The sequence below is a fragment of the Oncorhynchus gorbuscha genome, linkage group LG07 (genome assembly GCF_021184085.1).
Source record: "Oncorhynchus gorbuscha isolate QuinsamMale2020 ecotype Even-year linkage group LG07, OgorEven_v1.0, whole genome shotgun sequence".
Lineage (NCBI taxonomy): Eukaryota > Metazoa > Chordata > Actinopteri > Salmoniformes > Salmonidae > Oncorhynchus > Oncorhynchus gorbuscha.
The window spans coordinates 45,478,294-45,501,520 of NC_060179.1; the positions used below are offsets into that span (position 1 = coordinate 45,478,294).

Below are 23,227 nucleotides of genomic sequence, written 5' to 3' on the forward strand. Positions count from 1 at the left end.
TTACCAAACAAAGCTTGATTTGAGATAAGTAGCTACTAAATTAGAAAACAAAATGCACAACTGCAGAGCTGTAATGGATTTCCTCTTCTGAGGAGGAGTAGGAGAGATCGGACCAATGCGCAGCGTATCCATAATGTATTTTTAATGAGAAGGAATACAAAATACAAAAAGAACAAGAGAATCAAAATGAAAACCGAAACAGTCCCGACTGGTGCAAACAATGAAACGGAAAATATTCACCCACAAAACACAGGTGGGAAAGTATGATTCTCAATCAGAGACACGAACGACACCTGACTCTGATTGAGAACCATACCAGGCCAAACACATAAACACAACCTAGAAAAACGAACAGACTGCTCACGCCCTGACCATACTAACGCAAAGACAAAATAAAGGAACTAGGGTCAGAACGTGACAAGAGCATTTAACACATTTTAGACAGTTAACTTAATAGTTATAGGATATCTAGCTGGAAAACATTTAGTTATGAATTCCATACTGTAACTAGATCACCTGGCTGCACAGCAGTGAGTGACTCACAAGGCTCTGGTCTCTCTTCATTGGTTGCTTGTAAACAAACACCACATGACTGGGACTACCGGTAAACTTCAAAATGAAAAGTTGTGACAGGTGAAATGAAGAACGCAATCTTTATCTCTGAACGCATTGCACATATTGACTGCAGGTATTTAGTATGAAACATGTATGCACTCACTGGATAAAAATGCAGTTTTTAAAAAATACAAAAGTAGCTACAAATATTCAAGTTTAGAAATAGTTTTTGACAGTACTGAAACTATCCTGTGACTATTTCAGTCGTGTGTGTGTGTGTGTGTGTGTGTGTGTGTGTGTGTGTGTGTGTGTGTGTGTGTGTGTGTGTGTGTGTGAGATTCAATTAGAATATATACATTGAAAAATAAAGGAGGGAGTGACTCAGTGTGGTGAATTGGGTCAGGGGAATTGATCCTGGCCTGGGTCACATTGAGGAGAGTGCAAGGTATTGAACATCACAGATAGAAATTCCATGAATGGTGCTGACATGCCAGAGAGGCATGTTGATATGTGAACATTCCTCAACATTATGCCCAGCCCTGGTTAGCACAGACAGTCAGCCAGAGTGTTATGAATGCTTTCTCCAGCATAAGTTTGCACTGAAAGTTTGTCCTGTGTCGCCCCTTAATACATCTTTCCTTCCTCCATTTCTTTATCAGAGTATTAAGAACAGCGGCCCAGTCCAAGAGCCTGCTAGGATGAATTACTGTGATCTGCTGGTAGTCTGATCCGCTTCACAACCAGGCTGCCATGGCTACCAGAGGGCTTTATTTCCCCTTGGAAGCTCTGTATGCCGGACTTGAGTCTTGAGTTTCACCCGTACTCTGGCTCTCAGAGGAAGACAAAAGAGGAGACGGAGTCGCTTTAGAGAAGACTAATGAACATAGTGGAGAGGTGAAGTATTCACTCAGTGCTGTCGTAAATGAGGGAAATTCACAGTTCGTTAAGTGTTCTCTTATGTTTGCATGGAATGCCACTCTGCGTTCCACCATCATTGACATGATGACTCAGATTTTCCTTGGAAAGGTTACTTCCTCCTTACAAAACAAGAGTAGAATTTCTACACACTCATTACTACACTCATGACCCTTCAGGTTTTCCGGCTCAGTGTTGGTACTGTAGTAGTTTTAGCTAAGGTCCTGTGTTCGTGGGTTGCGCTTAGGACTGCTACTGTGACCATATTACCGCCACACCGGCGGTCACGAGTCATTATGGCAGTCAAATTCCACCTGACCATTTAGTTACAGTAATTAGGTCATTAGTAACCTACCAAACTTGCTAACTGCCTGGTACTCAGCACTCTATTGTCCCTCTAATCACACTGACATCAATGCAAAGGTTATCAAAAATCGAATCAAACTCTTCATAAGAACCCATGAGCTCATGTTGAAGAACATTTCTATAGGCTATGCAATTGCATGAGAAAACGGGGATGGCCTATTAAAAATAGGAAGATCTCCTCCGCTTTCTATAGGCTAGGCCTACTATATTTATCTCTCAACCTTCCTAATATTAAGCACATTGCTTCTCTTTATAACAGGTTGGTATGAAAATGAACCACGGGAATAGCGTCCTACATTCACTATTTAAGTGCATAGACACGTATTGTTTTTCACTGCCCCTGTTTGGAGACATTCGCATGATAATGGTCCATTCCAAATAAAAACAAATGTCATACATATATATTATTTAGTATATGCAAAGACTAGATTAAATCAAGAATCGTCTGATGGGTGACAATATTAGCCTCTCACTTGTGAGTGATTGTATTTTCCACTAGGAAATTCAAGGCATTATCAAGTTCTTGTCAAATTGTGAATGAGTGACTGGTGCTAATTTAATTTTTCTTTCTGTTTTTGTTTCTGTAGTCCATGAGCAGAGAGGGAGTAGAGCCCCAGCAGCGGCAGTGAGTCCATGGGACGCACGGCCGACCTGTTCCGCCTACTTCTCTCAGGCCTCCAGAAGCTGAATACGGGGTGCCATTGAGAGGTGAGCGAGCTGAAGAACCCAATGTGCCTCTGATTTGATATGTGCTTCGCTCAGTTGGTTCTCCTCGAAAGAGATGGCTTTCTGTCTTTCACATACCTTTTTTATTTTTGTCCTGTACCTTGAAGTTACACTCTGTGGAAACATTCTCAAATTACTACCGAGATTTATTCTCTGTCAGAGTGTTACTTTAGAGCTCACATCTGCTTTTGTCTTTATGCTCTGTTTGAAGGGTGCTCTCAGATAGTCTTCTAGAAGTCACTGCAGCGCTTGGGCTATTGCGGTTCTACGTGAACCACACTAAGACATTATAAGGATGTTGTTATACTATATGTTGTAGAATGCATTATGCACGGTGGGCTTTCAGTGAAGTGCTACCAAGTCAGTGTGTCGTCAATCCGTTTTGTCCTCTACGTGTGGTTGTTGTTCTGCTAATTCCAGCCGCGTGTGTGAAGTAACCATTTAAATCACTTAACCACACTAGCCTACTTCTCTAGCTACCCCACCTTTAGTCTACACTGTCGGAGCATACAACTGATTAAAACAAAACCGGTCAATACACTCTAACCGGGGCGGCAGGGTAGCCTAGTGGTTAGTGTTGGACTAGTAACCAAAAGGTTGCAAGTTCGAATCCCCTAGCTGACAAGGTACAAATCTGTCGTTCTGCCCCTGAACAGGCAGTTAACCCACTGTTCCTAGGCCGTCATTGAAAATAAGAATGTGTTCTTAACTGACTTGCCTGGTTAAATAAAGGTAAAAGAAAGAAAAAAAGCAAAACGTTTTCATTGATTGAGGTCAGATGGAGGATTTTGCAGGTCATGGCTGAGGCTGAATGGTGTCCCCACTTAACCACACTAAGTGCTGTACCTCTTAAAATGGAGGAGTAACCCCTAATCTCTTTGGCACACCATACTGTAATCCAGAGTGCGAGTAAGTAAGGTGTCTTCCAAGTGAATACTCTACAGAGTTGCACTGTATACTGAAACTTCTGTACTGTATACCGAAGATAGTACAATAAACTGTTCGGTACTAGAATTTCTGTTAGTTTTGGTACTTCTGTCAAATGTGTCTCATGTCATATGTGGATTGAGAGGTTTGAGTCTTGTCGAGTAATTTGTCTTTATCTTCTTAAGGGAGCAGTAGTAAAATAGCCAGGCCGCTTGCGAATGCAGCTGACACAGCTCAAGCCATTTTTGACAAGCAAGCGAGAGGGAGAGCGAATATACTGACAGCATTTTTCCAGCGAAAACATAATATACCACGTCCGCAGCTGGTTGACAAAACTGCCGCCAGAAGCAAACTATGGTAATATTTTGCTTACCAAAACAACTATGCTAAATGTGTTCTATAGCAGTGCAGTGTAAGAGGTTTAGTTGCGAAACATTTTTTTTTACACATGACTTTTTGCATTGCAATGCTATTCTACTACCAACTAAATTCAAATTCCATTTAGTGACAATGACATGAGCATTATAGTATGATTACAACCCAAAAGTAATTAATCTGTGACTGCAATATATTTAAACTACTTCACTAGCAGTCTGATAGCAGTCACCACTAGCCAGCCAGCAGCCCTGGGTCATGGCTAGAAGGGATCCAGCTTCTGTCAAATTAATGTCAAAAGTAGAATTTCTTTGTTTTAGTTACAATTCCTAACCTTAACCTAATTCTCCTAACCTGCTATGTTCATTTTCCTAACCTGCTGACGTTAATTTGACAAACGCTGACATGGCCGCAGCCCTGGGTGGAGCATTGCACCCTGGGAGTTGAAATGTACTCTGGGAAAAGTAGTATGCTGTGTAAAATTCATTGGATTTCTATGTTGTGTAGACTATTGCAATGTACAAGCTTAGGAAATGAACTTTAAAGTGTTTTTTTGTTATTTTGGAACTAAATTATTAATTTAATATATTACATTATTTAGCTGTAATAAATCATAGAATCATTACCCAAGAACGCCAAGGTAACCTGCGTAAATTACTACCACCCCGTAACACTCACGTCTGTAGCCATGAAGTGCTTTGAAAGGCTGGTCATGGCTCACAGCATCATCCCAGAAACCCTAGACCCACTACAATTCGCATACCGCCCAATAGATCCACAGATGACTCAAACTCCATTGCACTTCACACTGCCCTTTCCCACCTGGACAAAAGGAACAGCTACGTGAGAATGCTGTTCATTGACTACAGCTCAGCTTTCAACACCATAGTGCCCTCAAAGATCATCACTAAGCTAAGGACACTGGGACTAAACACCTCCCTCTGCAACTGGATCCTGGACTTCCTGATGGGCTGCCCCCAGGTGGTTAAGGGTAGGCAATAACACATCTGCCATGCTGATCCTCATCACAGGGGCCCCTCAATGGTGCATGCTCAGTCCCCTCCTGTACTCCTTGTTTACCCACAACTGCGTGGCCACGCACAACTCAAACACCATCACGTTTGCCGACAACACAATGGTGGTAGGCCTGATCACTGACAATGATGAGACCGCCTACAGAGAGGAGGTCAGAGACCTGGCAGTGTGGTGCCAGGGCAACAATCTCTCCCTCAACTTGAGCAAGACAAAAGAACTGATCGTGGACTACAGGAAAAGGGGTGCCGAACACTCCCCCATTCACATCGACAGGGCTGTAGTGGAGCAGGCCGAGAGCTTCCAGAGGGTAGTGCGTACGGCACAGTAAATCACTGGAGCCAAGCTTCCTGCTATCCAGGACCTCTATACCAGGCGGTGTCAGAGGAAAGCCCAGAGGAAGGCCCCACCCTAGTCATAGAGTGCTATCTCTCCTACCGCACAGCAAGTGCTCTACAACATCCGCAGAGTACGACCCTGCCTCACACAGGAAGCGGCGCAGGTCCTAATCCAGGCACTTGTCATCTCCCGTCTGGATTACTGCAACTCGCTGTTGGCTGGGCTCCCTGCCTGTGCCATTAAACCCCTACAACTCATCCAGAACGCCGCAGCCCATCTGGTGTTCAACCTTCCCAAGTTCTCTCACGTCACCCCGCTCCTCCGCTCTCTCCACTGGCTTCCAGTTGAAGCTCGCATCCGCTACAAGACCATGGTGCTTGCCTACGGAGCTGTGAGGGGAACGGCACCTCAGTACCTCCAGGCGCTGATCAGGCCCTACACCCAAACAAGGGCACTGCGTTCATCCACCTCTGGCCTGCTCGCCTCCTTACCACTGAGGAAGTACAGTTCCCGCTCAGCCCAGTCAAAACTGTTCGCTGCTCTGGCCCCCCAATGGTGGAACAAACTCCCTCACGACGCCAGGACAGCGGAGTCAATCACCACCTTCCGGAGACACCTGAAACCCCACCTCTTTAAGGAATGCCTAGGATAGGATAAAGTAATCCTTCTCACCCCCCTTAAAAGATTTAGATGCACTATTGTAAAGTGGCTGTTCCACTAGATGTCATAAGGTGAATGCACCAATTTGTAAGTCGCTCTGGATAAGAGCGTCTGCTAAATGACTTAAATGTAATGTAAATGTAAGTGGTACCGGAGCGCTAAGTCTAGGTCCAAAATGCTCATTAATCAAATCAAATCAAATTTATTTATATAGCCCTTCGTACATCAGCTGATATCTCAAAGTGCTGTACAGAAACCCAGCCTAAAACCCCAAACAGCAAGCAATGCTGGTGTAGAAGCACGGTGGCTAGGAAAAACTCCCTAGAAAGGCCAAAACCTAGGAAGAAACCTAGAGAGGAACCAGGCTATGTGGGGTGGCCAGTCCTCTTCTGGCTGTGCCGGGTGGAGATTATAACAGAACGTGGCCAAGATGTTCAGATGTTCATAAATGACCAGCATGGTCGAATAATAGTAAGGCAGAACAGTTGAAACTGGAGCAGCAGCATGGCCAGGTGGACTGGGGACAGCAAGGAGTCATCATGTCAGGTAGTCCTGGGGCATGGTCCTAGGGCTCAGGTCCTCCGAGAGAGAGAAAGAAAGGAGAGAATTAGAGAACGCACACTTAGATTCACACAGGACACCGAATAGGACAGGAGAAGTACTCCAGATATAACAAACTGACCCTAGCCCCCCCGACACAAACTACTCCAGCATAAATACTGGAGGCTGAGACAGGAGACGACAGGAGACACTGTGGCCCCATCCGAGGACACCCTCGGACAGGGCCAAACAGGAAGGATATAACCCCACCCACTTTGCCAAAGCACAGCCCCCACACCACTAGAGGGATATCTTCAACCACCAACTTACCATCCTGAGACAAGGCTGAGTATAGCCCACAAAGATCTCCGCCACGGCACAGCCCAAGGGGGGGGGGGGGGGGTGCCAAACCCAGACAGGATGACCACAACAGTGAATCAACCCACTCAGGTGACGCACCCCCTGCAGGGGACAGCATGAGAGAGCCACCGGAAGGCAATGACTCAGCCCCTGTAATAGGGTTAGAGGCAGAGAATCCCAGTGGAAAGAGGGGAACCGGCCAGGCAGAGACCGCAACGGCGGTTCGTTGCTCCAGAGCCTTTCCGTTCACCTTCCCACTCCTGGGCCAGACTACACTCAATCATATGACCCACTGAAGAGATGAGACTTCAGTAAAGACTTAAAGGTTGAGACCGAGTTTGCGTCTCTGACATGGGTAGGCAGACCATTCCATAAAAATGGAGCTCTATAGGAGAAAGCCCTGCCTCCAGCTGTTTGCTTAGAAATTCTAGGGACAATTAGGAGGCCTGCGTCTTGTGACCGTAGTGTACGTGTAGGTATGTACGGCAGGACCAAATCAGAGAGATGGGTAGGAGCAAGCCCATGTAATGCTTTGTAGGTTAGCAGTAAAACCTTAAAATCAGCCCTTGCTTTGACAGGAGTAATATGATCAATTTTTTTGGTTCTTGTCAGGATTCTAGCAGCCGTATTTAGCACTAACTGAAGTTCATTTAGTGCTTTATCCGGGTAGCCGGAAAGTAGAGCATTGCAGTAGTCTAACCTAGAAGTGACAAAAGCATGGATTAATTTTTCTGCATCATTTTTGGACAGAAAGTTTCTGATTTTTGCAATATTACGTAGATGGAAAAAAGCTGTCCTCGAAATGGTCATTAACAGCTTCTACCCGCAAGCCATTCGACTGCTAAACAGTTAATCAAATGGCTACCCGGACTGATTGACCCTCTTTTTTTAAGCTGCTGTTACTTACTGTTTTATCTATGCATTGTCACTTTACCCCTACCTACATGTACCACCGCTCATTGACTTGGTACCAGTACATATTACATGTACCACCGCTCATTGACTTGGTACCAGTACATATTACATGTACCACTGCTCATTGACTTGGTACCAGTAAATATTATATGTACCACTGCTCATTGACTTGGTACCAGTACATATTACATGTACATGTATATATTGTTATTGTGTTTCCTTTTTTTCTGTATTTAATTTTTTACATTTTTTTTATTTTTTTGCAAATATTTTCTTTTTTTAAATAGTTATTGGTTAGTTCCACACCTTGTTTTCAGCGCATGTGACACATAACATTTGATTTGATTTAGGTCTAATGAATGTCATATGACCCAATATTATGGTCATAGATTGAATTAACCCGGATATGTATTAAATTTGAAAACCATTTAGATTTAATTGTACAATGGTTTTGTATGCTCCAAGTCTCAGATATGGTTTTTGCATTTAAACAATGTTTCTGTTACTTATTATGGTGTTTTAATTTTTTAAAGACATAGAAAATATTTTATTTATTTTAGTAGTTATCGAAATGCTTACTTGTAGGTTCCTTCTCGACAATACAATAAGAAATAATACAAGATAAGAATATGAACCTAAAGTAAATGGCTCCATAGAATAACATTTTTAGCGTAAGTATAATACAGAAAGGCACAATTTATAGTACAATATTTACACATATATCAGAAAGGGGAGGATTATTTAAATTGTACATTATTAGTAATAGTAAATAAGAGGCTGGTAGGAGCAATTGTGGATGTGTGCTAAGGTCCAGAGAGTAATTGCAGGTGGCCAGTCCAGTTCAAGTTTTCAGCAGTCTGATAGGTCTGATAGTTTCTATCTACAAGCTAAGTGAGAGAACAGCTCGTGGCTGGGTTGTGTGGGGTCCTTGATAATGTAGGACTTCTTCAGTCACTGTTTCAAGTAGATGTCCTGGAGAGTGGGAACACGGCCCCAGTGATGTACTGGGCCGGATGTAGCAATTCCCGAACATAGAAATGCCCATACCAGGCTGGGATGCAACCAGACAGGATGCTCTCAATGGTGCAGCGGTAGTATTTGGAGAGGACCTGGGGTGGAATGCCGAATTTCTTCATCCGCCTTAGGAAGTAGAGACACATTTGCGCCCTATTGACAAAAGTGGTGGTGTTGTTAGTCCATGACAAGTCTTCAGTGATGTGGACGCAGAGGAACTTAAAACTGCAGACTCTCTACTGCAGTCCCGTTGATGTAGATTGGGGCCTGTTCCCTCTTCCGCTTCTTGAAGTCAAAAATCAACTCCTTTTTGTTTTGCTGAGGTTGTTGTCCTGGCACAACATTGCCAGTTCACTTACCTCCTTCCTCCCTACAGGCTGACTTGTCGATGTTGGTTATCAGGCCTACAACCGTGGTGTCGTCAGCAAACTTGATGGAGTTGGTCTTGTGCGAAGCCATGCAGTTGTGGGTGAACAGGGAGTACAGCAGAGGACCGAGGACATACCTCTGAGGGGCCCCTGCACTATTAGAGCTCTTACTAGGAATAGTGATTTACTTACTTTTTTTCATATCCACTAAGGCAACTCCAGTTAATGCCAATGTCTTTTTCAGTGGAAACCAAATAATGGGAAGTGCCAAGCGGTAAACATCCGGGTGGGTTTATTTGTTGAAGCATTTGGGATTATTGTATTTTGATGGTACAAGCCTTGGAATCACAACTGAATCATGCTATGTTAACATTCACTAGTTTTAATTTCAGAGCTAAGTAATTGGTGCCATAGAGAGGGATTTTTGGGAGAGGGTTTTGTTAGGCAGTTTTAGCTCCAGCTCCCGCAGGGAGTGATGTCCCGTGAAGCGAAAGCAGACCATACACTGATGGATGGCCTAGCTTTCTGTTCTCCACAGACATGAGCCATTTTTTATGAAAATATAATAGGGGAACAGCAAGACGGGCACACTGAGATGGCAGGTCTCTCATTGATAGATCAGCACTACCAGCATCAACTTTAAATATAGCTCAGCAAGGGATTTGGGGATGACTAAATGTTTTGGTTTGTCCTAGGTAATACCATAATGTCCCAAGTACAGACTGGGGGATTTGAACTGTGAAGGAAGTCATGCTGGAAGTGTTTGTTTAACCGGTTGGATCTCTCCATGCCTCCTTAGCTATGCTATATCCTGGGGTGTTTCTCAATAGCGTGAAGTGGCATCCTCTCCGTGATTTACTTTCCTTCATCCAAAGGGGGGAAAAAAATTAACTGGTGAAAATAATTACCTGGTAGCCATCCACCATATTGCTTTCACCTCTGTAAAAACCTCTAAATCAGCCCTTTGAAGGGTCACTGCTGAGTCATGTTAGGTTGTCTGCCACTCCCTCCTCCCCACTGGCCCATAAAGAGGCTGCTGTGTTAATGGTGGCAGCAGTGGAATCTGGGATGATTTGCTGCTATAGGCACTTTCTCTGTCTGCTGGTGGCCTTGGATGGGTGGGCGACTGGGCTCATGATTGATTATTACCCAGTCTGGACACTCAGGGAGGGGGGGTTCTCGTTGTCCACTCTCCTGAAGACAACTTTAGAGCTCTTTTATAATACCGGATTGGACCAATCACCGGGGTCATGTTCAGTGGCGTAGCGCAGTTTTGTGACCCACCCAGCAAAATCCGAGCCATGAGGCTAAGAGAAAATGTTGCTATTTTTCCTGCTAGAGATAATAAATTACGTGTTTATACAGTGCCTTCAGAAAGTATTAACACCCCTTGAATTTTTCCACATTTTGTTGTGTTACAGCCTGAATATTTAATTGAGATTTTGTAACTGGCCTGCACACAATACCCCATGCCCAAGGGGAATTATGTTTTTAGAATTTTTTACAAATTCATTCAAAAGGAAAAGCTGAAATGCCTTGAGTCAATAAGTATTCACCCCCTATGTTATGTCAAGCCTAAATAAGTTCACATTTAAAAGAAGACATTTGAATATCCCTTTGATCATGGTTATTAATTACACGCTGGATGGTGTATCAATACAACCAGTCACTACAAAGATACAGGCATGCTTCCTAACTCAGTTGCTGGAGAGGAAGGAAACCGCCCAGGGATTTCACCATGAGGCTAATGGTGACTTTAAAACAGAGTTTAATGGTTGTGATATGAGAACTGGGGATGGATCAACAACATTGTAGTTACTCCACAATACTAACCTAAATGGTAGAGTAAAAAGGAAGCCTGTACAGAATACAAATATTCCAAAACATGCATCCTGTTTGCAATAAGGCACTGGCTACACCAGTGGTCACCTTGCTACACACCCCTATCTCACCCTCATTTTGGTGTCCCTCAAGGTGAGTGGAGAGGTCTACCTTTACAACCCCTTGCTGTATGAAGGACACAATCAGAACACTGGGCAGTGTGGCCCACTTGTAGGCCCTTAGACATTGTGTGTGCTGTAGCCTACTTTTCTAGTAACTACCCTACTTTAGTCTACTCTGTCACACGGCTTAAAACTGGTTGAAACACCGTTTTTTTAATTGATTGTGGCCAGATGGAGGATTTGCAGGACAGTGCTGAGGCTGGGTGGCATGTCTGTTTGGAGTATAGTATAACTCCTCTGGAAACAAGCAGGCTGGAAACCGGGACTGTCTGGGTGTCAGAGGGTGTTTGGACTCTAGAATTTCACTGTCTGTCGGTTTCATTAGGCGTCTGGAACACACTCAGCGACTGATCTGAAGTGGGACCCTGCTATGAGCTGTATAGGGTCCTGTTGCTTTTTTTTTGTCATGTTCCCCTCCCCCTTGGCACTAGACAGATATTTATCTTTTGTGGTGAACAGACCATATATCTTTTACACATGCATGCATGGGCACACGCAGATACTGCCAGTTATCTGATTAGTTAGGAAAGTATGTCTGCAGCAACATCAAGGGAGCCATAAAAATGATCCTATATCAGCATGCTGGCCCAGTTTCTTTCTATCCCTCTTTAGACTGGAGTATGGCAGAATTCCCATACGACTGGCCACTCTCTCTCTCTTGCTCTCTCTTTTCCTATTTTTACTGCCTGACAAAGGCAGAGAGGCACACTATACTGTGTGGAGCCTATTTGGTCAAAGCCGCACAGGAGAGAAAAGTGGAGAGAGAGTGAGCGCCAGCCAGGGAGAGAGAAAAAGAGGTGGCGTGGGGGAGTTTGTGTGAGAGAGAGGGAGAAGGAGGGGTATAGAAGGAGGGACCGGAAAGTCCATTCACATTGGTGGCATTTGGCCTGAGCAATGAGCCGCGTTTGGACTCGGAGAGAAGTTTCCCTCAGGAGAAGAGAGTAGAGAGACCGACACAGAGCTACGGGAGGATTGGAACAAATTGAGTGGATATAACTCTTCTGGGAGCTGAACGACTTTGAAGTGGACGAGAGGAGGCCCAGTGCAGAGGCAGCTATGCGGGGGTCAGCTTGGGGTACGTGAGTAGTAACTCTGTGCTGGGGAACATTTCTTCGGCTTTGAATAGGGCACTGTGGAAAAGGAAGTTTGATGGAAAATAGAAACAGGCGAGATGGTTTCCACCAGAAACTGTAGACGTAGAACATTTGTAGACTGTGTGAGCCATGAGGGTTAACTGTTACCCTTGATGCCAGGTGGTGTAATTAACCTCTCCTAGAGTTGAGTGCTTTTTATCTATTAGATTTTTGTTTAGTCACACCTACAATTAGTTTAGTGCACTTATTTTGAGTCTGCTAAATTATAACAAATAATGGGATGGAAGTAATCAATCCAATGACCAGAGTCATCTAAAATGGGATAGTAGCCAAGTTAATGTCCTATCTCTACTAAAGATCAGTGATTCCTGGTCCTGGGGACCCAAAAGGGTGCACATTTCTGTTTTTGCCCGAGCAATACACACCTGATTCAAATCATCAAAGCCTTTTGATGAGTTGATCATTTGAATCAGAAGTGTAGTACTAGGGCAAAAACAGAAATGCACCCTTTGGGTCCCCAGGACCAGGATTGAGAACCAGTGCTATAGATGACTATAGCGTGGGAGAGCGCTCTCTCTCTGCTCACTGAAAACAAAAACAAAGACCGTGACAGGCAGAGAAAAGTTCTCTGTGTGTGTTGCATACATGGGAGAAGAGGCCTCTCTTCCTCACTGGTCTCATCCTTGGCCATGCTCCCTTTTAATTTGTTAGGCCACAAATGGAGAGAATGGCATTCAGTATGAGTGTAGGACAGACCTCATTATCCATAGAAGCATGATGACCGTCAGTATCATGAGGACAACCTAACAATGTGGGATTTAGCACACTGACTGGTGCTGTGAAAAACGGGGCAATTTTTCTTGGAAAGGTAGGTTGTCTGTTGGACCAAAGTAGGAATGGCACATTTTTTTCCCTCTGTGGTCTACTTTCAATTTTGGACACTGAATCGAGAGGGAAAGAGCGAGGGAGAGTAGATTAGATTAGGAGGGAGATGGAAAGTGGAGGAGGGGATTTCCAGACTGTTTGTTCCCAGCTGCTCATGCATAAGCTCTTGCTCTTCATTATCTCACTTTCTCTCATTTTCTCTCTTCTCTCTCTCTCCTCTCTTGTTCTAAATCAGAAGCGCTGCTCTCCGTGCCTGAATCCAAACCAGCCAGTAAAACAGCAGACTTTTTTTTACTGCCCCTGACACATCCCCTCTTGTGCACTATTTTTACACCAAAACCCCTCTGGCTGTGTGTATGTCCAACTGACTCTCAAATAGGGATTTACTGTGTCCTCTTGGTTTGTATCAAAGCATGTTTGTGTGACGTTGCATACTAGCCAAGCAGGGTCAGCTGCACCTATATGTTTGTGTCCATGCATTTCTGTGTGTAACACCCATAAATGCAAAGCTTTCATGTTTGGTCTGCCCCTCTGATTAGTGTGGACCATGCCTATACAGCAGATTTGTCATTCAAACACTTGATTTACGTGAAGTGAATAAGCTAAATGAATGTGCTGCTCTGCTGGGTTGCAGCCTGCATCTATCAGTCCAGTAGTCTATAGCGCCCTGCATCTATCAGTCCAGTAGTCTATAGCGCCCTGCATCTCTCAGTCCAGTAGTCTATAGCGCCCTGCATCTATCAGTCCAGTAGTCTATAGCGCCCTGCATCTCTCAGTCCAGTAGTCTATAGCGCCCTGCATCTCTCAGTCCAGTAGTCTATAGCGCCCTGCATCTCTCAGTCCAGTAGTCTATAACCCCCTGCATCTCTCAGTCCAGTAGTCTATAACCCCCTGCATCTGCTAAAGACATGTCCATTTTGATTAGTTAAAATGATGTCTAATAATGTGTAAGCTGCCATTGCTTCATTGCCCTTTACGGAGCGCCTATAGCCGTGTCATGTGAGCAATGACGCGCAGTGGTTGTTGAATCAAGGTGGACTGGTCTGGAGCCCTTCCACCTACCAGTGTTATTGAACTGAGAAACGAGTCGTTATAGCTGACGTGGCTGCAGATTCCTATTGCTGAGGGAGTGTCTGTCTGCCTGAACAAATACCTCCAGGGCTTTTCCCAGACGGACGCAAACAATCTGCCCAGAGAACGTCTACGACGCTGCAGTCAGCTGAGTTGAATGAGAAACATGGCTCTATTTTGGGGCCGATGTCCTCCGCGACGAAGCAGCGCTGACTTGATGTCATTGGTTAAACTAGGCCTATGCGAGTCAGTGTGATCTGTCTATCTGGTCTCCTTCAGAGTCTTTGAGGTGCTTAAGGAAAGGGTCCTGCCAAATACGAGTCCGCCCCGCCCGTGTGAAACAATAAACAGGACATGCGGTTATGGGGGCTATCAAAGCTGTATAGGAGACGAGTTGATTCTTTGAATCTGGTGTGTTTCCTAGGAATGCGCTGATGAACACTAATCCACTACTCTCTCGTCTGGACAGTCTCACCCATAGTTCAGGGATTACAGCTTCAGAAGAAGACAACTGGGGCCCCAAACTACTATGGGTGGAATGCATGGACAAGGCATAAGCAGTCAACCTGCTTATCCTCCCAAAATAGTGTTTTCAAGGTTTAGTGTACTTCTGCGAGCACAAATTTGTAAGAGAGTGAATGAGTGTTTTTATGACACCGCACGTACAGATTTTCATACATCTACAGAATGCGTTGTACTTTACTCTGTATGTAGGCCTACAGTATGTCTGTTTGTCATACAACTGGGCCAACCTTCAGAGTCAATCCGTTATGATCCAATACATTAAGTAGAGATCACATTTACAACCTCTCCCCTCTGTGCTAATTAGAATGTAGTAATCACAGTTAACCTCAGTTGTAGGCTTTTTTTTTGTCTTGGCAGGGTGGCACAGTGCGTGGGCAGAGCCAGCAGTGGCCGTCTGGTGCCAAACTGTCTGGCTGTTTTTAAATAAGGAGCTGGCTGGTTGATAGACATGCCACAGTCCCATTAATCATGTTCCTGATCTTAACGTGTGTGCGCGGATGCATGTCTATTAGGGGTGTAATGGTACACGTATTTGTACCTAACCACATAGCCGCAGGAAGTAGGGGTGCTGAGGGGTGCCGCAGAAGTCACTCCCTGATGAATCTAAATTAAAACTCCTTAAACATGTTGACACATTTGCACCGAAATCACCCCAGGATTCCTATCACCGTATCGGAGTTTACATCCTGACTTCGTAGAGCTCTGACACTCAGCTGTCTCCCACAGGACACACCTGTCCCTGGTACATCCGTGCTGGATGACTCCTAGTGATGATGTGTTTAACATGTGCAGCTGGGTGCCAGCAAACACAGAGCGTGACCTCATCGTCACGCACCTATGTCCTGTCTACTGTTGTCTTTCTTTCCCCGGCAAACGCTGTGCCTTGGGACTGATGATGTCACAGTGTGTGTACTGTGTTGTATCACGGTTTGGATGAGGAGATCATCTGATTTAGATGAGATCACTGGTTGGTAGGAGTCGGTTGCCACCTCACTGGAGCAGGCTAATTGGGATCCTAATAAATCAAATCACTAATAGTTGTTTACTAACCTGTTCGTGAACAGTAGCTTTTGACTTTTTAATGAGAGATGTCATTACCAATTGAGTGCCCTACGATGTTAATTCTCTCCCCCTAGTTTGCACGTCGTTGTTTTGAAAGGAGGTTGAAGGGGATGTAGGGAGACGGACAGTTGCTTCCCGCCATGAGCATCATGTCAGAGACCATTTCCGATATGAGGCCTGAAGCCAATGTTTGTGCTGCTCTGTCTGTCCGTCTATTTTTCATCTACTGTATGTCTACCATATGTTAATTTAACTGTAGGAGGAGAACATATTTTCTTTTGTATCCATGCAGTTTTTATGGTTTTACCAGGGTCACAAAGTTCAAACATTATTTTCTGTAATGTTGAATATTTTACATCACAACAAAGCATGTCTGTGAACATTTATTTAGGGAATCATGGAGTCATGTATCAATAGAACAATGTTCAGAATGTTGAGCTCTCCTTAGCACGACCCTGGATGGTTCGATAGACCAAACATGCTCCCTCTGATACATATTCCTGCTGTAAAGATTTGTTATTGCTTTGCTACTTTGAAAGTTCCCATTAATTTGACAATGTGTACCCCTGTTTCTCCCTCTGTCCCCCAGATCGTGTGGGTGTCTCACTGAGCAGCAGCCATCATGGCCCTGGTTCAGGCTCTGTCCATCTCTGCTGAGTGCCACCACACCCCCCGGCCTCAGCGGAAACCCCCGCCCCTCTGCCCCCCACACACCCCCCCAACCTCCCCTCCACCTCCAACTCCCAGGAGGCTATGGGCTCCGTCAGCAGCCTTATCGCCCAGCACCCCGGCCCGGCCCACCTGGTGCGTCACTACCGGCCCGTTGATGTTGTCCCCGAGCCGGGCTCCACCAGGCTCCACAGAACCACGTTGGGCGCCACTTCCTGCCTGGCCTCCTTTGACACATCTCAGGATCCGCTGCTCAGTAGCCTCACTCCGCCTGGCAACAGGAAGCCTTTGATGGTGATTGGCTCCAGTAAGGACAGCGGGACCAATGGGAATTACTCGTATCTGAACCAGGACTATGTGGGAGACTGGAATGACAACACTGTGGTTCATGGAAGCCCTGGGACCGGGATTGACACAGGGGAGGCCAAGGATCGGCAGCTTGGGAGCCTCAATGGGAACGTGGAAGAACCCCCTCCCAAACTGGTCCCCGTGTCAGGGAAGCTGGAGAAGGTGAGTGTGGCCCTGTCCAGGCTATATGGAACAGTCATTCAGTCTCTTTGAAGTAGATCAATCCACTCTCACAATAACACGATTAGAAGAAATGAATGAAACGTTCACTGAATAAACATTATTTACAACCTCTTACCCAACAAACCATTTGGTCTTTCCCTCTCACCTCTCAGAACATGGAGAAAACAGTGATCCGGCCCACTGCCTTCAAACCCGTCGTCCCCAAGAGTCACAACTCCATGCAGTTCCTTTCCCCTCGCCACGACAGGGCCAGTCTATCAGACTGCCAGAACAACCTCAACCTGTTGTCACCTGGTAGCCATATGGACACCTTGCCGCCCTGCTCGGAGAATCGCAACTCTTACAGCGGCGGGCGCCACACGGGCGGGGGCAGCCAGACCTGCTCCATGTCTGACTCGGGACGGAATTCCCTGACGAGCCTGCCCCCCTATGGCAGCATCCCCTGCAGCCTGGCGCCCGCAGACTACCCGCCTGGCAGTGCCCACCTGGAGCCCACGAAGAACGCACACGGGCACTCCAACTCGGACAGTGGGTGCTCCTCGTCCAGTAAGAGCACAGGGTCGGTGAGCGGACGTGGCCAGCCCCTGTCGGACAGCGGGTCGAGCGAGCGCTCGCCAGCCCCTGTGGAGGGGGGGTACGAGGGAGTAGTGAGGGACCTGGAGGATAAGCTGAGGGAGAGAAACGTGGAGCTGCAGCAGCTCAGAGACAACCTGGACGAGAACGAAGTGGCTATATGCCAGGTACGTGGTGAGGTAGATGGACAAAAGAGCATTGGACACATTATCTTGTCATATATTCTAAAAAGCATGAAGACACCAAGCTCTCTCTCTCACACACCATGTACCATCACACAATGACAAATGTCATGACTTATTGGGACACGAAAACCCTTACAATCACCACACACACAATGCCACCTTCACCTACCCAACCCCCGTCTTCCCTCTTTCCCCAGGTTTATGAGGAGAAGCAGAAGCGCTGTGAGCTGGAGCTGGAGGAGTTGCGTCAGAGCTGCGCCACGCGGATGCAGACCCAGTCCCAGAAGGCCCAGCGTGCCCAGCAGGTGCTCCAGCTGCAGGTCTTCCAGCTGCAACAGGAGAAGAAGCTGCTCCAGGAGGACTTCGGCCAGCTGCTGCAGGAGAGGGAGAAGCTGGAGGAGCGCTGTACCTCCTACGAGAAGATTCAGTTAGGGTCCAGGCTGGATGAGACCAAGTGGGAGGTGAGATGGACCGTCACGGTCTGTGGCCCCATTTCAAATCCACCCATACTCTAGTCCCTACCTCCCTAGGTCTTAGGCACTTCTGTAGATCTCGTTGAGGAAGTGGCTGAGGGTCTGCCCCAATGCTAGCAGTATGTGTCTACTCGGGGGTACTCTTGTATAGACAATAAAGACAGTGAATTTTACACAATTCATGAATGCCACTAACTCATTTTGAGTAATTGTTGGCACAGTCGGACAGGCAATTTAAATTAAATGATTCAGTACAATGGGGTACTGATAGTGTAGTATAAATGGTACCCTCAGTAATATGCTTCCCCAGGCATGTTTGGCAGGCTAGAGCCTGGCACAGTGTCCCACCATCATCAATCACATTGTAACAAAGACACCAAGCTCCCTGCTCTCTCTCTAATATATTTCCTCATACACTGAGTGTACAAAACTTTAGGAACACTTTCCTATTATTGAGTTGTACCCCCGTTTGCCCTCAGAACAGCCTCAAAATGTAGGGGTATAGAGACTACAAGGTGTCAAAAGAGTTCCACAGGGATGCTGGCCCATGTTGACTCCAATGCTCCCTACAGTTGTCAAGTTGGCTGGATGTCTTTTGGGTGGTGAACCATTCTTGATACACGTGGGAAACTGTTGTGTGTGAAAAACATAGCAGCGTTGCAGTTCTTGACGCACTCAAATTGGTGCGCCTGGCACCTACTACCATACCCCGTTCCAAAGCACTTAAATCTTCACCCTCTTAATGGCACACATACACAATCAAAGGCTTAAAGATCCTTATTTTAACCTGTCTCCTCCCATTCATCTACACTGATTTGAAATGGATTTAACAAGTTACATCAATAAGGGATCATGGCTTTCTCCTGGATTCACCTGGTCAGCCTAAGTCATGGAAATACTTACTAATGTTTTGTACACTCAGTGTATGAGGGAATATATTCAAATGTTTACACAGTATACAGTGCATTTGGAAAGGATTCAGACCCCTTGACTTTTTCCACATTTTGTTACGTTACAGCTTTATTCTAAAATGTTTTTGTATGTTATTTTTCCTTCATCAATCTACAGACAATACACAATACCCCATAATGACAAATCAAAAACAGGTTTTTAGAATTTTTTTACAAATGTATATATATATTTTTAAAATATATATGACATTTACATAAGTGTTCAGACCCTGTTCTTATTCAGTATTCAGACCCTAGTACTTTGTTGAAGCACCTTTGGCAGCGATTACAGCCTCGAGTCTTGGGTGTGACGCTATTATCTCGGCACACCTGTATTTTGGAAGTTTCTCCCATTCTTCTCTGGTTGGATGGGGAGTGTTGCTGCACAGCTATTATCAGGTTTCTCCAGAGATGTTCCATCGGATTCAAGTCAGGGCTCTGGCTGGGCCACTAAAGGACATTCAGAGACTTGTCCTGAAGCCACTCCTGCATGGTCTTGGCTGTGTGCTCAAACTCGTTGTCCTGTTGGATGGTCAACCTTCGCCCCAGTCTGAGGTCCTGAGCGCTCTGGAACAGGTTTTGATCAAGGATCTCTCTGTACTTTACTCCGTTCATCTTTCCCTTGATCCTGACGACTCTCCTAGTCCCTGCCACCGAAAAAAACATCCCCACAACATGATGCTGCCACCGCCATGCTTCACCGTAGGGATGGTGCCAGGTTTCTTCCAGACGTGACGCCTGGCATTCAGGCTAAAGAGTGTAATCTTGGTTTCATCAGACCAGAGAATCTTGTTTCTCATGGTATGAGAGTCTTCTAGGTGCCTTTCGGCAAATTTAAAGCGGGCTTTCATGTGCCTTTTACTGAGGAGTGGTTCTGTCTGGCCACTCTACGATAAAGGCCTGATTGTTGGAGTACTGCAGAGATGGCTGTCCTTCTGGAAGGTTCTCCCATCTCCACAGAGGAACTCTGCAGCTCTGTCAGTGACCATCGGGTTCTTGGTCACCTCCCTGACTAAGGTCCTTCTCCCCCGATTGCTCAGTTTGGACGGTTTGCCAGCTCGAGGAAGAGTCTTGGTCGGTTCCAAACTTCTTCAATTTAAGAATGATGGAGGCCACTGTGCTTTTGGGGACCTTCTATTTAGCAGAAATGTTTTGGTACCATTCTCCAGATCTGTGCCTTGACACAATCCTGTCCCCGAGCTCTACGGACAATTCCTTCGACGTCATGGCTTGGTTTTTGCTCTGACATGCACTTTCAACTGTGGGACTTTATATAGACAGGTATGTGCCTCTCCAAATTATAACCAATCAATTGAATTTACCACAGGTGGACTCCAATCAAGTTGTAGAAACATCAAGGATGATCAAAGGAAACAGGATGCTCCTGAGCTCAATTTCAAGTCTCATAGCAAAGGGTCTGAATACTTAAGTCAATAATTTTAAAACCTGTTTTCACTTTGTCGTTATGGGGTATTGTGTGTAAATTGAAGAATAATTTATTTTGTTGAATATATTTTAGAATAAGGCTGTAAAGTAACAAAATGTGGAAAAAGTCAAGGGGTCTGAATGACTTGTCATATTCCCACATATTTGTGGTGTGTTTCCTCTATATGACACTAGTTGTGTTTCATCCAGGTGTGTCAGAAGTCTGGGGAGATCTCCCTGCTGAAGCAGCAGATGAAAGATGTCCAGGGGGAGCTGGCTCAGCGCATGGGGGAGATCGTCTCTCTGCGTGGACAGCTTCGGGACTCCCTTGGTGAGCTCACCACCAGCCAGGGCCTGCTGCAAGAGGCCAACACTGCCGGCCACACACGCACCATGGAACTGGAGGTGTGCCAGAACGAGCTGCAGCGCCGCAAGAGTGAGGCCCAGCTCCTCCGCCAGAAGGTGGGCCGACTGGAGGAGGAGACCGCCCGCCTCCGTGCTTCCGCCACCAATCAGACAAGCCTCCAGAGCCCCGCCCACAATGGTGGTGGAGGCAGGCAGTGCCAGGCCTTCCCAGAGGGGGAGGAGCCACACTTGTTGACCTATGAGAGCGACGAGGCCAGGGCCTATGAGAGCGAGGCCCTCCAGAGCCTCCGGCTGCAGATGGACGGTCTGAGGGCGGAGTTAGTCACAGAACGCCAGCGGGGGGAGGAGCAGGCATGTAGCTTTGAGGAGGAGCACAGGGTCTGGCAGGAGGAAAAGGACAAGGTGATCCAGTATCAGAAGCAGCTGCAGCAGAACTACGTGGGGATGTACCGGAGGAACCGGGCGCTGGAGCGAATGCTGCGCAAGCTCAGTCTAGAACTGGAGACCCGGGACGAGCTGGAGGAGCAGGATGAAGGCAGTGGCAACGAGATCAACTTTGACGAGATCACCGCTACTGAGATCTGACACCACCACTTTTTCTCTCTGTCTCCTCCTCCATCTCCCTATCAGCCATATACAACTGATCCCCTAGGAGCGTCTATAGGAATCCAGATAGCCTCTATAATGACTTAGTAGGTCAGGATCCTTCCTTATGGTTTCTTCAGGGTCTCTACAGTATGTAGTAGTCTGTCTATAGTTGGTCTACGCTCCGTATGTTCCTGCTTTTCCACGCCGTCTCACTGTCTCATTAGTATGGTTGACTCCCGCTGGCTAATGTCGATACACACACACATACACGAAAGAATGCACACACACACTTCTGTCTCTCACAGACATGGTGAGTTGATGTGGTTGAATGAGAGTTCACTAACCGGGAGTTTGATTTTGAAGTCTGTTGAGTCTCGTACAGCTTGGAGGGAATACATCCAGTTTATTTTTTATTTTTTAGCTATTCCTAGAATTACTCGCTGAACATCATGTAAACACACAGGGGGGCTCGGCGCTCTTCCTAGGAATTTGTACTTCCTCGTCATTCACCGTGGGTGGTCTTGTGTTCTTGGTAGGCAGAGCTTGATAACACTAGTGTTCTTCAGCATGTTCTCAGATACTACAGGTTCAATGCAGGTACTTCAGGTTCAATGGCAAAAAAAGGGAAACGCTTCAATGTTACCAAAAGCCTCCTCATTCCATGTGACACATATATCTAAATATGGACCTTAGTGGTCTTTAATTTCTATACAGTATCTCCAGGTAGAAAATGAGACACCATGGAAATTCAAGGTAAAAGTCGCTAAAGCACACTCTGATATGCTTTCTATTATTGTGAAGAGAATCGACTTTACCTTTGATCTCCCTTCACCGACGTACAAAAGCACGGATGGATGAATCTCTATGGATCTTTGTGTTTCTCTGGCAATATTTGTACGCTGCACTGGCTGTTTGTGAAGGTGCTTTTTGTACAGGCTGTGAGAGAAGACATGCACTAAGTGAGCGACGTTTCGGGCTCTATTCAATCCACATTGTGGAAGTTCCACGTTAGAGGAATTTAAATTTAAAGGCAATGTTCCCGCGTCAGCATTCACAGTAACCACTGTATATGTCGGATCAATCTCTACCGCTTCAGTGACACAGATTTAATAGAGCCCGTCGTCTTTTAAAACGTTAAATTAGACTGACCATGATAGGACTTACCTTTTCATCAACTTCTGTATCGGAAAAAAACACACCCATTCACAAGAGGATGACACTTAAATGTCCCTTATCGCTGTTAACCCTTCACTGTAGATATCCTTAATACTGACATCGTATATGGTGAAATATAATAGATTTCTTAGAGATATAATCTATTTCAAAATAAACATAGCCACTGTGAATAGACCAAAGCAATGTCACATGTCCTGTTGGTTCCTTACAGTACCATGTCTGCATATTGGTGTATGTGTGAAGGCTACTCATGGTTCTACAGTACAATTTTTTTTTACATTAAATGTATATTTCCATGCTGTAAATGTCTTGTATCAACTGACTGTCTTTAATAAAACGAACGATAAAACGAATAGCTGCTTTTCAAATGGATTACTGATGTTTGGCTCAAAACATTTTATGACAAACTGTTACATAATTACAACGGTTTGGTTAAATTATCATTAAGCATGTATTGAATGGTTGATTCTATTAAGTCAGACAAGGAACGTCAAGCCACAGAAGTAAAACATGATCAGATACTCTTTTTATAGCCACAGAAGTAAAACATGATCAGATA

The 23,227-nt window shown here is 45.6% G+C and overlaps 1 protein-coding gene across 3 annotated transcripts in view; it reads left to right on the forward strand.

Annotated features, from left to right (window-relative positions):
* Window positions 1–23,021, forward strand: part of LOC124039917 (leucine zipper putative tumor suppressor 2 homolog) — a 41,616-nt gene extending 18,595 nt beyond the window's left edge. Inside the window, exons 2-7 of one of the 3 annotated variants that reach the window (XM_046356470.1) lie at window positions 1,215–1,449; window positions 2,424–2,544; window positions 16,322–16,911; window positions 17,085–17,672; window positions 17,888–18,151; window positions 20,749–23,021. In XM_046356470.1, coding sequence (XP_046212426.1) covers window positions 16,486–16,911; window positions 17,085–17,672; window positions 17,888–18,151; window positions 20,749–21,489 — 2,019 coding nt within the window. In that variant the 5' untranslated portion in view covers window positions 1,215–1,449; window positions 2,424–2,544; window positions 16,322–16,485 and the 3' untranslated portion in view covers window positions 21,490–23,021. Of the gene's footprint in view, window positions 1–1,214; window positions 1,450–2,423; window positions 2,545–11,932; window positions 12,171–16,321; window positions 16,912–17,084; window positions 17,673–17,887; window positions 18,152–20,748 lie in introns of those variants that run through there. The other 2 variants (XM_046356471.1, XM_046356472.1) reach the window with 2 other exon arrangements.
* The last annotated feature ends 206 nt before the right edge of the window (window positions 23,022–23,227 follow it).